Source organism: Puma concolor, chromosome D1 (genome assembly GCF_028749965.1).
Source record: "Puma concolor isolate L17-30 chromosome D1, mPumCon1.1.hap2, whole genome shotgun sequence".
Taxonomy (NCBI): domain Eukaryota; kingdom Metazoa; phylum Chordata; class Mammalia; order Carnivora; family Felidae; genus Puma; species Puma concolor.
The window spans coordinates 29,849,239-29,865,530 of record NC_141676.1 but is presented as its reverse complement, the minus strand read 5'-3'; the positions used below and the strand labels follow the sequence as shown (position 1 = coordinate 29,865,530).

At 32.7% G+C, this 16,292-nt stretch overlaps 1 protein-coding gene across 3 annotated transcripts in view; it reads left to right on the top strand.

Moving 5' to 3' along the window:
• ELP4 (elongator acetyltransferase complex subunit 4) overlaps positions 1-16,292 on the top strand; it is a 248,367-nt gene that overhangs the window by 108,688 nt on the left and 123,387 nt on the right. For all 3 annotated transcript variants that reach the window (XR_015240934.1, XR_015240933.1, XM_025928599.2), the window contains exons 8-9: positions 8,143-8,251; positions 12,018-12,124. Coding sequence is in view for 1 of the 3 variants with exons in the window: in XM_025928599.2 (XP_025784384.2) it covers positions 8,143-8,251; positions 12,018-12,124 (216 nt within the window). In the remaining 2 variants the exon portion in view is untranslated. The remainder of the gene's footprint in view (positions 1-8,142; positions 8,252-12,017; positions 12,125-16,292) is intronic.

The window sequence follows — 16,292 nt, the reverse complement described above, 5'->3', positions numbered from 1 at the left end:
CTTAGCATGTATGCATTATACATATGTGTTGAATTTACTTTCTTGGTCAAGGATGTTTGAAGCTTTTTACACAAATAAACTCCAAATTATCTGTAAGTTTCTGTCTATATAGAACATTAATAGCAAAATATATACTATTTTATCTTCATGTAAATATGCATATTAAATAAAAGCAGGATATTTTAAATGGTCAATAAGATAAATGTGCATCTTTAACGGAAAAAAAATGCCACTTTAGAAACCTTTTGTTATACTTAACCTAACCAAAGCATATTCAGCAAGCCATAAAAAGAAAAATAATTTTAATGTAAAATGGTTTTTTTGTTCCAAAATAACTTTGTGATGTTACAGTTCATAGGGTGATTCATACTGTACTTCCTTGTGGTGATGGTGGTTGTTAAAGTACTATTTAGAGCCAAAATTTTTAAATATATCAATGATAGAAATAGTGAAACGTCTCATCACAGTATGGAGATTGAGTCATCTGTTTGGGCATATGGAATCTTTGGCTGTGGACTGCAGTCTTTATAATGCCCAGTGTCCAGGCATGGACACAACTGTTCTGGGAACAGAAGCAGAGAGGGACCTCTGTGTTCAGTCCACTTGAACGTGATAGAAGAAAAAAGGGGAAAGGATCTTTAACGTTAATTATCTTTATTATAAACTATCTTTGAACTTGATCACTTTTTATGTACAGAAAAAAAGTACAACTGTATGTAATTTGCATTTATTTTGCAAATAAAATTAGTAAGTTTTTAATCTTTGGTGTTACAAGCTCTCTGAAAAATACCTGTGAGAAAATGTAAGTTGAATTATTCCTATTTGTATACTTTGATGCATTTCCCTTAAAGAAAGATTACTGTCTTCAAAAAAAGATGATACTTATTTCTTAATATTGAGATGAAATATGCTTGTAACTAATTATAATTTAAAGCTCTTTAAATATCAGGTCATATATTATATCCTAGTATTATGTTTTAGCCCTTTGCTATTAATTACATTATTATTACTATATAAAGTATTTCTGCTTCTTTAATAATGTTTTCGCACCCTATGTAGTTAATCTTTAATGTTGAGGAGGACAAGGGGAGAGATTAAATTAGCCTTGTAACCTCTTTCTCTTCCAGGCTGATGATGGAAAATAAAAGCTCTTAGCCACAAAATGTAACACTTAGAATTAATATTTAATTAGACTAGCAAATTGTACACTGTGGCTGAAAGCTTCCAAAGAGTTGTTAGTGCCACAATTGACCTACAGGTTTAATAATAACTCACTTCTAGAAGCAAGTGCCAGTTCAGCATAGTAGAGCCACTGTAAGAAAGTCCTGAGAGATTAAAATCAGCAAACCAAATGGCAGGCAGGGATTCCTGGGATGGAGCCTTCTGGAAAGCTGGGAGCTGGAATAGCTTTTAAGCCAGGATTCAGATGAGAACAGTGGGTGAAAAAGCTGATCCCTCCTGTTCTGGGAGCTTCTGGTTGTAGGCCAAAATCTTAGAACAGATTTTTACTAAATGTTTTTGCTGCAGCTATTAACTTACATTGAAAATCAAATATTGAATAATTTTTCTGTAAAATTTAACAAATTTTTTGTGTAAACATTAGTTCTTAATTTCTTACATATTAGTACATAATATCTGTAAACTCAGATCATTAGATTATCAGATAGGTTTGGCGCTGTACATCTATGCTCTTTTGCTGTGACATGCTGTTTCCTTGTTCCCTGTATAGTTGATTTATATGGTTCATTTCTATATTATTTCATTACGGGGCATTATGCAGAGCCTGAGAAAGAGATTGTGAAGTCTGTACCCAAGAAATGTTTTTCTTCAAGAAGGTACATATCTCAACAAATATAAATTAAAGGCATTCTTAATTTTTAAAGGCCTTATATTATAAAAGCAATGCTACATTTGCTTATGCTTATGATGCAATTAAATTACAAGACAAATAATTGGACCTCCTGGTGAAACATTGGATCCTTATATCTCTGAGAAATTAATCTGGTGAAAAATAGGAGACCATGAATTTGAAAATGTGCAAATACAGAACAGCTAACTTAAGAAAGAACATCTTACATAATTTATTGGTTTTATCTTCAATAATTAAAGAAAAGCTAAGTCATTAGTTAAAAATTCAAGCAGATGAGAACCTTGCCAGCAGAGGGAGTAGTCCTGTCTGCCGTCAGGTTCCCATCATTTTCCCACCTGCCTCAGCTTTTTTCCCAGCCAGTCTCCCATCTGGACCTGGCTCTGTCAGCCTGTTCCTGATGACAGGCTATAATTTTATACTCAATATGGGATTATTCTAAGCTGATTTTAAACTTTAGTATCTTTAACCTACCACGGCATCACAAACATCAGCTGGATGCTCCGTTTGATATTTGGATATTAGCAATTGTTTTTCCAGGCAAGCTATGAGCTTTTGGACATCTGTGAATTATCTGAAGGGTTTCAAGTATAAAGTAGTAAGCAACAAATTTCTGATTTGGGAAGCAACCCATTAAACATTTTTAAACAACAAATAAAAATTTCTATGTGAATGATTTCCGTAATATGAAACTAGATGGTATATAGTTTATGAAAAACTACCTACAATTAATTTGGAATATTATACTATTATTCAATTTGGCCTATTCATTATAATATTTTGTTTACCTTATTTATAAGTTTTCAGAATTTGTAAGATTTTTTTGATGTTTTTGTACAATAACCTATTGGAAAAGAAAACTGATGTAAATAAATGTTCTGCAAAGCATGTACTATTTGAAGCCAGTGTAAATGTAAATAATATTTCTGAAAATAACATCATGTGTTCTTAAAAAATATTTTCATGCCAAAACTTAGAATACTAAGTTCAATCAGATGGGAATCCCAAAAAGATGTGGCTCCATTGCTTAATGCTAGTAAAAGTGACAACTTAGCAATTTATTTTGCCTTTCAGGTTAAGTATATTTACCATTAGCTCCTTTGTGGATATGTTTTTAAAGCATTAGAAAAAGGAACCAAAATATGTTTGCTTTATGATTTCACATATCAGTATATGATGCTACCAAGAGAGTGTTATAGCTAGAATTTTTTTTTTAATTTACCAAAGTTCCACTATATTTTAAAATTCACTGTGTGATTTTGAATAAATTTAAGTATTAAATCTGGGAAGAATTAATCTAATGCCTTCATTAAGGTATTATTACAATTATAAATATTTATTAGTATAATTATATTTGGTAAAATCATATTGTTTCTTAAACTCAAAAAAAAATATGAACAGAATTATTTTTCCCAGTATAAAATATTTTTAATAAAAACAAAATTTTAATCTACAGAAGTAAGTGACAACTCTGGGGAAGATAGGGGGAGGTTTGTAAAGTTACAATAAAAACAATTTTATTATTTCATAATCTCAATTTCTATAGAAGGTAAAACTAAATAAGCATAGGAAAACAAATACCTCATTAAACATCTATAGATTTATCCTTTTGTCCAAATTTATTTTTTTATTATATCACAAAGAAATGTCATAAATGCTAGTGTGGTTGTGTTTCTATGCATATCATTTTTCAGGAAAATGTTATTATAACTTGAGTTGTTGAGTAGTATACTTGCTTTTCTTGAGATTCTCCTCCCTCCCCCCACAACACACACACACACACACACACACACACACACACACACACACATTATGTCACATAATACATTGAATCATAAAGTAACTTAAATATTTCTTTAACTTTTCAGTATTAACTTAATAGTTCTTTTGCACTATTGTAATCCCAAATCTGACATGTGTGCCATACTCAAATGGGGGCCCTACCCTTATATTGTGTATTTGCTGTCTCTCTTATTTGAGTAGCTCAAGAACTTATTCTTACTTGAGGCATTGCATAAATGGTTAATGTCAACTGGTTTATGCTTTTCAAGCTTCTTAATAATTAAGTGATTGGTTAATTACATTTTAATTCTCTTGTTCAAAATCTTTCCTGGGAGTATATTTTGTGTTAGTCCAAACTATCTTTTATGTTGTTGAGATAATTAGGTCAAAGAAAGTAGGAAAACATTCATGGTTTGAGGTATTCTGATTGTTACTTTGTTACTCTAAGTAGGTATCTCAACTATTTTTATTAGAAAATGGAGGGAGCTTTATATGGCAGTAGTTGAATTTTTATCTCTTAAAGTTCATAGTTTTGGCTTAATGAGCTCTGAATTGGAAAGGAGCATTAATTTAATCTTCCTTTATTTAAAATCCATTTAATGGATTTGGCATATCCTAATAAAGAGGTTACAGTTCTATAAAAGAAAACAGGAAACATCCTATGAAACCAAGCAAGAAACAATCAAAGGAAAAACTCTGAAATTTTTTGTGAAATTAAAATTGGAGTAAAAAGGTAGTTGACTGGACAATCTGATTTGCCTTTTTTTAATTTGCAACACCACTTGACATAATTTAAATTTAAATAATTAATTAAGAAATTCCACTGCAACAGAAAGTTTTAAGAACCTTTTATGTAACTTAATACAATGCTATTTGAGACTGCCAGCAAACTCTTAAAACTCCTGGACACTGGCTCTCTGCTCTTCTGGCTTCCCTCCTAGTCATGTCTTGGCTACTGTCCAGAGCTGACAACTTTCACCCAAGAGTGAAGGGAGATTTGTCTAGTATAAGGAGGATTTTTGAGCCATCCTAGATTTTCACATCCAGATGGGCAAGGAGGAGGGCTGGCAGTATCATTGTACATACTTGGGTGATGTCATTGTGCCATGCATGAATATAACCATTAATTTACTCCTACTGGTAAGTCCTGAATGTCCTTAGTCAAATGTTCCTTATTAGAAAGTGTAATGTAACAACTTCAAAGTCAACACAAAAATTACTCAAAGTTTATGTCTAAGTAATTGATGCACAAACACCTTGACTTCTCCATTTCCAACTACGTATACTGCAGACCAAAGAGATTTCACATCTTGGCTAATAACATAAAAACACTTAGAATCTGTTAGGATGAGAATGTGAAAGTTCCAGTTTCAAGACCTCTGCTCAGATTATTATGCTAAAGCTTCCCAAACACCGTGAGTTATATTATAACAATTTATTGTCCATAGTGTATTCTTCCTAAAGTGAATTGTTATTATTATGCTTTTGAGGTTATTTAAAGCTGTTAATTTTAGATTCTTTTTAAGTAAATTTCACCTACCCTTATCTAAAAGACCACTTAGTATTAACACTATGATTTGAAAGGCAAGAGTGGTTTTAAGGTATGATCATACCATATCTTACATATTGATACCATACTCCCTATGAATATACCATACTCCCTATGAATCTCAGAGGTACCAAAGTAACCTGTAACACTAATTTAACTTTCAAAAAAATATGTACATTTACATGCCCAAATATCTTTTATGCTTTGTTCATAACTGGAAGACTGAATGAGTTTGCAGTTAAGATAAAGATTATCTCAGTCAGGAATTTAGATGTTATTATAATTTCCAGTACTTCGTATTCTACATTTTTTCAGTATCTGTACAACTTTCACCATCCAGTTTACCACATTACATAAACTATTTTCCAAAACTGCTGTGCAGAAAGCAGTAAGGTCACTGTTAAATATAACTTATTTTGTGGTAATGATTAAAACTTTGTTCTTGCTGTAATACTTTATGAAAGCTTTTATAATAGGATTTAGTTTGTAGTTAATAACTGTAGTATAAACCTACAGAACTTAGAAACCCAATAAATGAAATATATGCATGAGTTTCTGAGATTTCTAAATCCAGGCTGTAAACATCTTTTATTTTGGAATTCATTAGTTTTCCTCTACAAAGTGGATAGTTGGGGTTTTTTTTATCTCCCCTAAATTACCTTAAAAAGATCTATAATGTTAACAAATATTATGGGGTGTTAAGTGGTTTATTAGTAAATTTTAGGGTTAAATTGAAGAAAGAATCCCTCTTTGAAATAAATATCATGTTGTCCATTTAAATATACAGGAACTTGCTTATAGAATGCTAGAACACTAATTCCATCCTTAAACCTTACAATTTCTATTATTAAAATAATTGAGAAATCTCTAGTTTATATCACTACAATTCCAAATAGATGAGTTCTAACAAAAATTGATTTTTATCATTTAGATTCAGATATTTAGATACAAAGGCTTAGACTTGTATTTATAGATAAAAGGAAATCTGACCTTTTGATTAAGAAATATTGTCAGTAGCCTTTATAAGTGCTTGTTCATCTGAGGGTCCATGAGAGGAGTACTCTTCCCAGTTGAGTTTATCCTAAAAATGAAATGGTAAGAGCCTGCTGGTTGTTATCTAAGATTCTTCTTAATGGGAGAACCACATGGTTATTCTTCATCTCCCACTTGTTCTCACCCTCTACAACCAACCCAGCCACACCCCACCCCCACCCCAACATTGTTCAGTACTCAGCACAATGAATCATTTTCAAGTTGACTCATTGTGAACTGTCTCCCAGCTGTTGGAATGTCTGGCAGACATTTTTGTTTGGGTGAAGAATAACTGGCTGAAACCCAACCTGGATGAGTTTGATATAATAGTCTTTGGCTAAAGAAATATTGAGAGGAACTTGTTTATGGCCTCTGAAGCCCCTGTTATTCCTGGAGTAGGACCATTCCCTGTGGCATAGAACTGAAAGTAAGGAATCAATCTGGATTATTTTCTCACCATTGAATGAAAAATTGCCTTGGAAAAAAAACGGGCATTTTCAAATTATGTTTTTCTGTACTCGGTACCCACGTGATTGAGAGTATTAAAGCCAATTAAGGATAATTATTTTTACTGGTTCCTTTTAGGAGCACTGATTCAAAGGCTAAAACATTCTGTATACAACACACATTTCTACTTACAGAGGAGTTTCAAAGACTGCCCTAGGTATGAGTTAAACAGGCATTTCAGCATAATGTTTAGTGACAGAAGCTACTATGTATTTCTGATAGAGTCAGGTAACATTAACGAGCTTTCTTTTATTTTTCATTCTGCAGTCTTTACAAGGGAACCTAAGAAACAGAGGAATACCAGTAAGCTCAGTAGTCAATCATGTTTTCAGAAAGTGAACATACTTGATTATGTTTGGACTTTCCTCTAACAGGACATAATGTTGGACTGAAATTTTCCTGTTTTATATTTCCCATCCTTTTCTAAAGATTATTTTTAAACAGGTAGACATTACCATTGTATAAAATGGGAGTTTCAAAATTATAAAATTTTACAAACAACAATTTTTCAACTTATCTAGAGCTTCAGAGCAAAAGTTTTTTTCTAAGATGTTATCGAATTAGACCTACCACTATGTCACAGGCTAAAAGGAATACTGAATTTCTGTTAAATAAAATAATTCAAGAGAACCTATAGGGTATTTGATAATTATATTTTTAATTATTTTTTATAGCCATGAAATTCTGGGTGTTTTAGAATGTTTGCTACTTAAAATGTGACTTCTTTTTTACAATATATTATTTAGCAATATTTTTGGTTCATGTCTGGTTGTGTTGGGAAGGAAAAGGTAGGCTACTAGTCTAGTGCTAGTCATCTACCGCCTTTTCTTTGCCTTTATTGTTATCCCAGAGCCAAATAGCAGCATCTGGAAGGAGAGAATAGAAGACTCCAGAGGTGGCCATGTTGCAACCTCTTAGCTAGACCCTTCCGTGTTTCTAAAATGCTACAGAGGACCTCAGCTGTGAGAGAGCTGGAACGTGGTCCCACTTGACAGATGATAATGGGACCTTGCCTTACACATTATACCATGATATCTACTGCTTCTGAATCCTGATGTCTATGAGATTTAACAATGGGCAATGGGTAAAGTAATTTGAAATGTAATAATGTATAAGGATAAAGGTAGGCTTGCCCCTTAAGACAGAAGAAAAATAATTTATATTCTCTACCAAAACTAAGATATGTCTCCTCAGCTCTTCCAAATAGAAAAGCATACCAACATAGGCTGGAATTTTCAATTAAGTGCATACTTTCATCCATTTTCAGCATGTGGTAGCCTTAACTTTTAAGTTATTTCTCTGCATTGATATTTATTTCCTCTATAATTTGTCATTGAGATGGCATAATGGCACTGAATAGATATTATATTTTTAAACATGAGTGTTTTGTTTTCTTGTTTTGCAGAATAAAGCAATTATTTCCCGTGTTACAAACTTGTCAGATACAGTAGTTGGTCTGGAATCATTTATTGGTTCTGAGAGAGAAACCAACCCATTATATAAGGATTATCATGGTAAGCATTGCCTTTATAATGAGAAGAGAATATCCTGATTGCTTCTAGGGTACCTGAAAGCATTGTATCCAGTCATAATATCTACTGTCAAGTAGCATGAATTTTGTTTTATAATATATCTATTAAATGTTTTCCTGGGGTGCCTGGGTGGCTCAGTCGGTTGGGCGTCCGACTTCGGCTCAGGTCGTGATCTCACAGTCCGTGAGTTTGAGACCCGCGTTGGGCTCTGTGCTGACAGCTCAGAGTCTGGAGCCTGTTTCAGATTGTGTCTCCCTCTCTCTCTGACCCTCCCCTGTTCATGCTCTGTCTCTCTCTGTCTCAAAAATAAATAAACGTTAAAAAAAATAAAAAATAAATAAATGTTTTCCATTCGTGACCATTCTTTCATGGCAGCTTGTCACCAAACTACATTAAGACTACAGACTATGGGGGCACCTGTGTGACTCAGTTAAGCGTCTGACTTTGGCTCTGGTCATGATCTCATGGTTCATGATTTCAAGCCTTACATCGGGCTCGCTGCTGTCAGCATGGAGCCTGCTTCAGATCCTCTGTTCCCCTCTCTCTCTGCCCTTCCCCCACTTGCATTCTCCTTCTGTCTCTCTCAAAATAAACTTAAAAAAAAAAAAAAGACTACAGACTATGGTAACTATTTGAAAGGAGTCAAACCCAAATACTTAGGCATGGCTCAGTTAGATATAAATGTTGTTGTCCCAGTGGCTTAAACTTGTCATGAAATCAGTTGTACTTATTAGCCATGTTTGAAATAAATATCATATTAATTCTAACAATAACAGCTTATATAGTGGTTTATGCTTTATAAAGCCTAGCTATATGATAAATAAAATTCATACTGTATTATACTCTATTGTTTTTTTTTCTTTTCTTTTTTTAATGTTTATTTATTTTTGAAAGAGAGAGAGAAAGAGTGCATGAGCAGAGAGGGGCAGAGAGAGAATCCCATGCAGCCTCTGCACTATTAGCCACCCAGGCACCCCATACTGCATTATGTTTTTAAAGTCCTAATCACACTTTCAGAAAGTGAACGTCTTTGATTACATTTGGACTTTGCTCATTTTGTTGAGTTAGGAGCAAATTTTATAATATTGCCATGCCCTAGTATAAACACAGGTCAATTAATCAGATTTTTACTTATTTTTTTTGAAGTTTCTTTTTCTTTTTTTTTTTTTTAAGAGAGAGAGCATATGTGCACGTGAGCTGGGGAAGAGCAGAGGGAGAGGGAGAGAGAATCCCAAGCAGTCTCTGTGCCCAGCACAGAGCCCAATGTGGGGTTCAGTCTCACAACCATGAGATCATGACCTGAACCGAAATCAAGAGTCAGATGCTCAATCAACAGAGCCACCTAGGTGCCCCTTATTTGAAGTTTTTAGTAGCGCTTTGGTCATTTGATTAATTTGAAGATTTTTTAAATAAAGGTTCTTAAACAGAGCCGTTGAGATAGGAAAAGTTTAATAGTTTTGCATATCTTAGCTCTAAATTAAATATGGAGTATGGTGCATGATGGATTTTTACCTATTTGTGCTGAACACATACTAATTTTTGCTGTTACTATTGTGGACCTACGGTACTTTCATGGAAACCTTTAAAGACTGAATAGCTTATTTGAAGCCACAAGAAAATTGTATAAGATTGTGATTGCAGGACTATGGCAATTCCTAGAGTCGACAAAAAAAAAAGATTATAAGATAATTTATATGATAACTGTCAGTGCTTTGAAGAAGCAACATACAATCTTTAAAAAAAAAAACCAATAAAATAGCACAATCTAACAATCAAGTATTATTTAAAGACTAGAAAATATAAGCTATGAACAAAAGCTACACAAAATGATTTGCCTCGTGATTATTAATTTACATAACTTCAAGTATGCTATATGCCCAGATTAACCCTATATATAATTATTTAATATACTATTGTCACTATTATAGGAAGAAGACTAATAAGTTTAAACTATTTCTTTTTTTTGTTATTGAACTCCAGTTGACATACAACATTGTATTAGTTTGAGGTGTACAAAATAATGATGTGATAGATGTAGGTATTGTGAAATGATTGCCACAGTTAAGTTTAATTAACATACATCACCTCACATAGTTTACAGTATTTTTTTCCTAGTGATGAGAACTTTTAAGATCTATTGTCTTAGCTACTTTCAAATGTACAATACAGTATCATTAAGCATAGCCACCATGCTACACATTACATCCCTAAGACTTATTTGTCTTATCATTGAATAAACTATTTTTCATTTTTTATTATGCCTATTTTCTTTTAAGACAACCTAAGTTAATTATTACCTTAATAAATTACATCTTAGTATCATTTGTAAGTATTATGACCCAATAAATTTAGTAAAATTATATTTTATATTCCAAGTCAATCATTTTGATTAAAACATTTTGAGAATGAAAGGCTGTGATTTTTTTTGTGTGTGCTGAAATCTCTGAATTAATAAATGATTAACAGCAGATTCACGAGTGGTTTTGACAAGTAGCGTTTCTGTTAATATGAAGGACCTGATAAACTATATTTATTCATTGTGGGAGGCCTCCTTATTTAACAACTAAACAAGTACATACCAAGTTAAAATAAGGAATGTGCTAGTGAAAGTCTGGTGTGCTTATTTCTAAAGTATTTTACTAAATAGCTCTGAGATCTTTTTAATTTGTATCTAAAAGCTGTCTTCTTAACACTTGTAGCATTTTTTTAAGTTTAATGAATTAAATCAGATAGTTCAGTGAATTATTTTTGAAGGGACCATTTAGAAAGTTAAGCATCTGGAGGTTTAACCCTTTTAAGCTAAAACAAATATATACATTACTAAGCATTCAAACACACACAAAACTGTGCACTAGGGAAACAGTTCTTTAAATAAGATGTGTCTGATTTGCTCAGATTTGGGTTTGCCTTCTTCTCCCATGTTTAGGGATCAATATCTTTGGGATGATGATTTTAAATATAGGCTGAATCAGGCAGAGAGATGCACTGAAGAATCTTGCATGTCTTCATCTGTGGCAAATGACCCCGAGTTTAGTCAGAAACTGCATTAAGCTGCACAAAAGCCATCCAGTGCCCTTGTCAGAAAAAATTAGCAAGTGTTTCTACTGACAAGAGGCCAAAGCTCACGGTTTACCTAGCACTGTTACAAAGCTTATAACAGCTACATAAAGGTCTAACATGCCACAGAAATGAGTGTCTTGGGATGGCATAGGGGTTAATGTTTGATCCTAGAGTGAGCTCTGAAATGTAGTTTTCTTCAATGGTTTGCTCAAGTCATTAATAAGGTACAAAATGAAATACTTTTCACTAGTGCTTCACTGGTTATCAGTAACCCATAAGCCTTGTTTTGCTGGCTGCTTACTGGTGCATTTAATAAAATAAAGATCACTCAGTGGTGCCGTGGGCAGCATGCAAGGTGATAGCCATATTTGCTTACTGTAAATACAAGAGAAAATCACACACAAACCGGCTGTAGTTTTGACAAGTATTAAGATCCCTCTTTACATCTGTACTTCTGTACCAAAGTGCAATTAGTTTTCCTCGCACAAGGATTTCTGTTTATCTTATTCTGCTTGATTACTTGAGTATAATCACACCATTTGCTTCATTGCTCCTGGTAGTAAGCTCCAGTTTTAAAAGGGGAGGATGCTTGTGTGTAAATTTACAGGATTCTGCTGTAAGACTCTTTGATTTATGTATCTAAGACAGTGTTTTTAAATTTTTGTTCTTTTAATTTTCTTTTCACAAGGTTTGATTCATATTCGGCAAATTCCTCGGCTTAATAACTTGATTTATGATGTATCCGATGTCAAAGACTTAGCTTTTAAATTAAAAAGGAAGCTATTCACCATTGAGGTAAGAGAGAATTTTTATATTTTAGTTCATGGTCTTGAGGTTAAATAGTCTATGCGTGTGTGTGTGTATATATATATGTCTGTGTGTACACATATATACATACACACATATATATGTATGTGTCTGTGTGTGTATATGTATGTATGTATGTATATATTTTTTACTTTAATGAAATTCTTAGAAAGTGTTTCCTGCTAATATTTTTATGTTCTTTTGGTGTAACAAAAAAATGTTAGACTATCTTATTTTTCCTCTTTTAATGGCATATCATTAGAGTATAGCAAAAATGACTTTGTTTTCAATATTGTTTGAAGTAAGCTCCAAACTTCTATGATAAGTATGGCATGTGTATTTCCAAGGCTTTCAAAACATATTTAATTAAATGTTAATGAGCTGTGCTTATTTGTGTGTGGAATGTGAATGCTACCCACAGTTGTGTATGACTAAGAAAAGAGGATTCTTACCTATATTCTAAAAGCAGTTTTCTGTACTATTAATGAAATCACCTTTCCACTTTCCATGCTGAACAAAACAAAGTAAAATTTACACCAATGTCTTTATGTAAATTTTCTACAAAACTTAAACTTTTTTTGTGACCTTTATGCAAGGAATACTGACAGAAAGTAGTAGTATGAAAGATTTATTTCACCTTAATCTTGCTAAAGAGCAAATGAACATAGCACTATTAAGCAATTAGAGTTGATGTATTTATTAACGAAATAAATGCTCAGGGAGAGATGGCTTTTGGGTGATGTGATAGTTATCAGTATAGTCCGTGCAATTTTTTTTAACAAAGACATAAAACAGCCAAGCAGCCTTGACAAACCATTTTGTTTAATCTCTTTTCAAATGAAAAGCTCTTAAGCAGGCCACTTGTCTTAACTGCTTGAAACCATAAAAAGAGAGAATTGCCACCAATAAATTAGCATATTTTTAACTTCATCACCAAATGATGGTCAATGTGGCTTGGCACTGCTTTGGTGTTTGGGACTTCACCCTTAAGTGACCACTTTGGCCCTTTTTTGACCCTCTGCCCTCTTTAGCTGGCCACTTGATAAGGTAACTTAATGGTTCTCTCTCTTTTTCTCTTTCCCTTCACATTTGCAAGTAGCACTAACCTATAAATCATTGTAAGGGCCCTATCCAGTGACAAATTAATGTGCCCTCCTCCTAATTAATGGTCATCAATGTCCTTAATTATCTAATCCTATTGAGAGCAGTTAATAGTTAATCAGGCAGCCAGTTCTTCAAGCAGGCCATCTCTGCAGGAGTGTTAGAAGTTTCTCATCTGGGGATGCGCCCTTCAAAAGCCACTTAGAGCCAAGAGAACGAGAGTGTAGAAATACTGTTTCTTGAGCTAATTTGCTTTAGTTCTCAAAAGAAACCATTGAAATGGAACCCAACACTGTAATTGTTCAAACTTTCTTTCAGTTTTTCTGATAGAATACTGAGAAATTTACCATTATTATTTACCAATATTCAGCAACATTTTGGTGAAAAATTTTAGAGGGATCAAGTTATAGCTAGTGTCACAAGGAAAGCATGCCTCATCATTTTCTTTTAAGTTGAATTTATATTTTTAATGAAAGATGTAAATTGTTTTTTTTTTCCTCCATATGACATCTTTCTTCCAAGATGAGTATTCTGACAACCAGATCTAAGGTATCAGGTGTATCATCATACAAACTAAGCAAGCAGATTCCCTAGTGAAAAAAATATTGTACCTAGAGAAAAATGTAGCACTGTAGTGTGAATCATGTTCTCTCTGTCTCTATCTCTGTCTCTGTCTCTCCCACTTCCACTCCCTCTCCCTCTCCATCTCTGTCTCACACACACATATACAACACATACATGAACACACATTTGGTCTTATATTGGGGATGAAGGATAGAAATAGAAGACCTTAATAATGTCAAGTGGAACCTCTCCTTTGATAAATTTAGGTTCCAATAGTGACTACACTTTACCATTGGAGCTGATGTAAGATCTTTTATAAACCACATAGGTTTCTGTTCCACTTCCTCTCTTCTATTCCCAACATTCTAAACCAAGAACAATTAGAATTGATCACCCTGTGGTTTGGAAGCAATATTTGAAAACAAAACACAAATAGATTGTTGGTTTTTAAAAATTTAATATTTAATACAGGTGATCAAATCCTTTACCTTTTTGACTTATAACCTAATCAATAAGGTATTTTTATACATAGAAAGGTAGGTAAAACACATTCCAAATAATTTATTTACTTATGCCATAAAATTCAATTTGGTGATTAGAAAAAATATGAATTAAAGAATGAAACAAACCTAATAGATGCATATATAGATATAAGTATAATAGGATAAAATCATGTGGTTCACATAAGATTAAATAATTTAAATATAGCATTTTACCTTCTAAAATGCATTCTCAAACAGCAAGTTTTTGGTGATATATTATAGAGATTGGAAGCAAGAGGATTCCTTTATTAAGGGAAAAATTATCTCTCAAGTGATATTGTTTTCATATGTACAACAAATGGTTTTTTTAAAACTGCTCTGAAACTAAAAAAAATGAATAAAATGTATACTCTACTAGTCTGTAAAGTGTGAGACTATAATACAGCAGGCATTGAATCTGTGTTTTACTTTCAGAAGGGAAGCATGGTTTAGCAGGTAAAGCAGAAATAAGTTTTCTGATTCCACACAGATAGATTTCTTACATGTTGGAATTTACTATGGTCACATGGTCTCAAAAGTTGGCATGGTTGAAAACAAGGGGCAAAAGAAATAGGAAAATGCCCTCTTCTCTATTTTAGGGTACCCTTTCTTTGATTTATTAAATGCCCATTTTATATATGAAAACTGATTTTTTTTTTTGGCCTAACTAACAGCCACCAAGGACCTCCCACAAGCAGAGCAATTTTAGCCAGCAGTCTTAAATTTCTTTTAATGATTTGGAAAAGGCAAAAGAATATTTCTTTCTTCTTAAATGTGTATTATTCAGACTCAAGTGGAAACATTCATCTAATCATTGTAAATTTTTACTAATAGTATTCATCAGCTATGAAGCTCTATAAATTAGCCCCTCTACAAAAACCATAGCAGAATCACATCTATAGTAATGACACTAATATCCTGGCATACATTCTGGGTAAGCAGAAGAGAAAATTTAAGGTTGATTAAGTATGACTTCAGGTTTAAAACAATAGCTTTCCAATTCTTTGAAAATTCATAATCCTTGTAAACTGTACATAACTCTCTAGCATATTTGATTAACCATGACATACTTCTTTCTTGGCCTTACCACATAACCTTTATTCAATCATAGTAAGATTTACTAACCCTTTATTGTATACCAGGACTTCTATTGGCTTATTTATACTTTCTATATAGTAATTAAACATTTTATAACGAAAGGTTTTACTATGAAACTGTCTTTTTCATCTTCATATCTATCCCAGAATTAAGCACAGAGCTGTACACTTAGCAGGTATAAAATCTTTGCTGAAATATATGTATAGAGATAAGTTGTGGTGTTTGAAAAATTGTCCAAATAATACAGCTATAAATACTATATAAGCTCCATTGGTCAAGTGACCTATAAATACTACCTTCTCCATTAAGTTCTGTAAGAAATATAATTTGGGTGCAATAACTTCACTTCTAAGCTGAAATAACTACTTAGACTTGTATTTTTTTTCAGTTTCTGTAATTTTTGCCTCTCTATTGTTGGGATGATCATTAACCAGTTTTTTTTTCTTTATATTAGTAATTATGATGTAATTATAATTCCTAAACTAGTAAGATTTGGCCGAATTTGCAATTCATTGTGACTTCATTTTCATTTAATTTAATGACCTCATAACAGCAGCATTTTTACTTGCATTTAATAATATTTTGCTATTGTGATTTTCTGTAGTTCAGCTTGATCATATTTTAACACATTCTAATAATCTGATTTTCTAACATAAATAGTAATAGCATGTTATCACATTAGTTACAGTCTCTATATTAAAGTTATTACCAACAGAGTTTCTGCTTTGGTAATGGGACAGTTTTCCAGCTCTAAGATTCAGTGTTAATTTCAGGTCAGAAAGTATGATTACTGGGTTACACTGAAATATACAAAAGGCATACACCATTCACTGCAAATTTTCAAAATAAGGATAAACAATACTTACATAGCT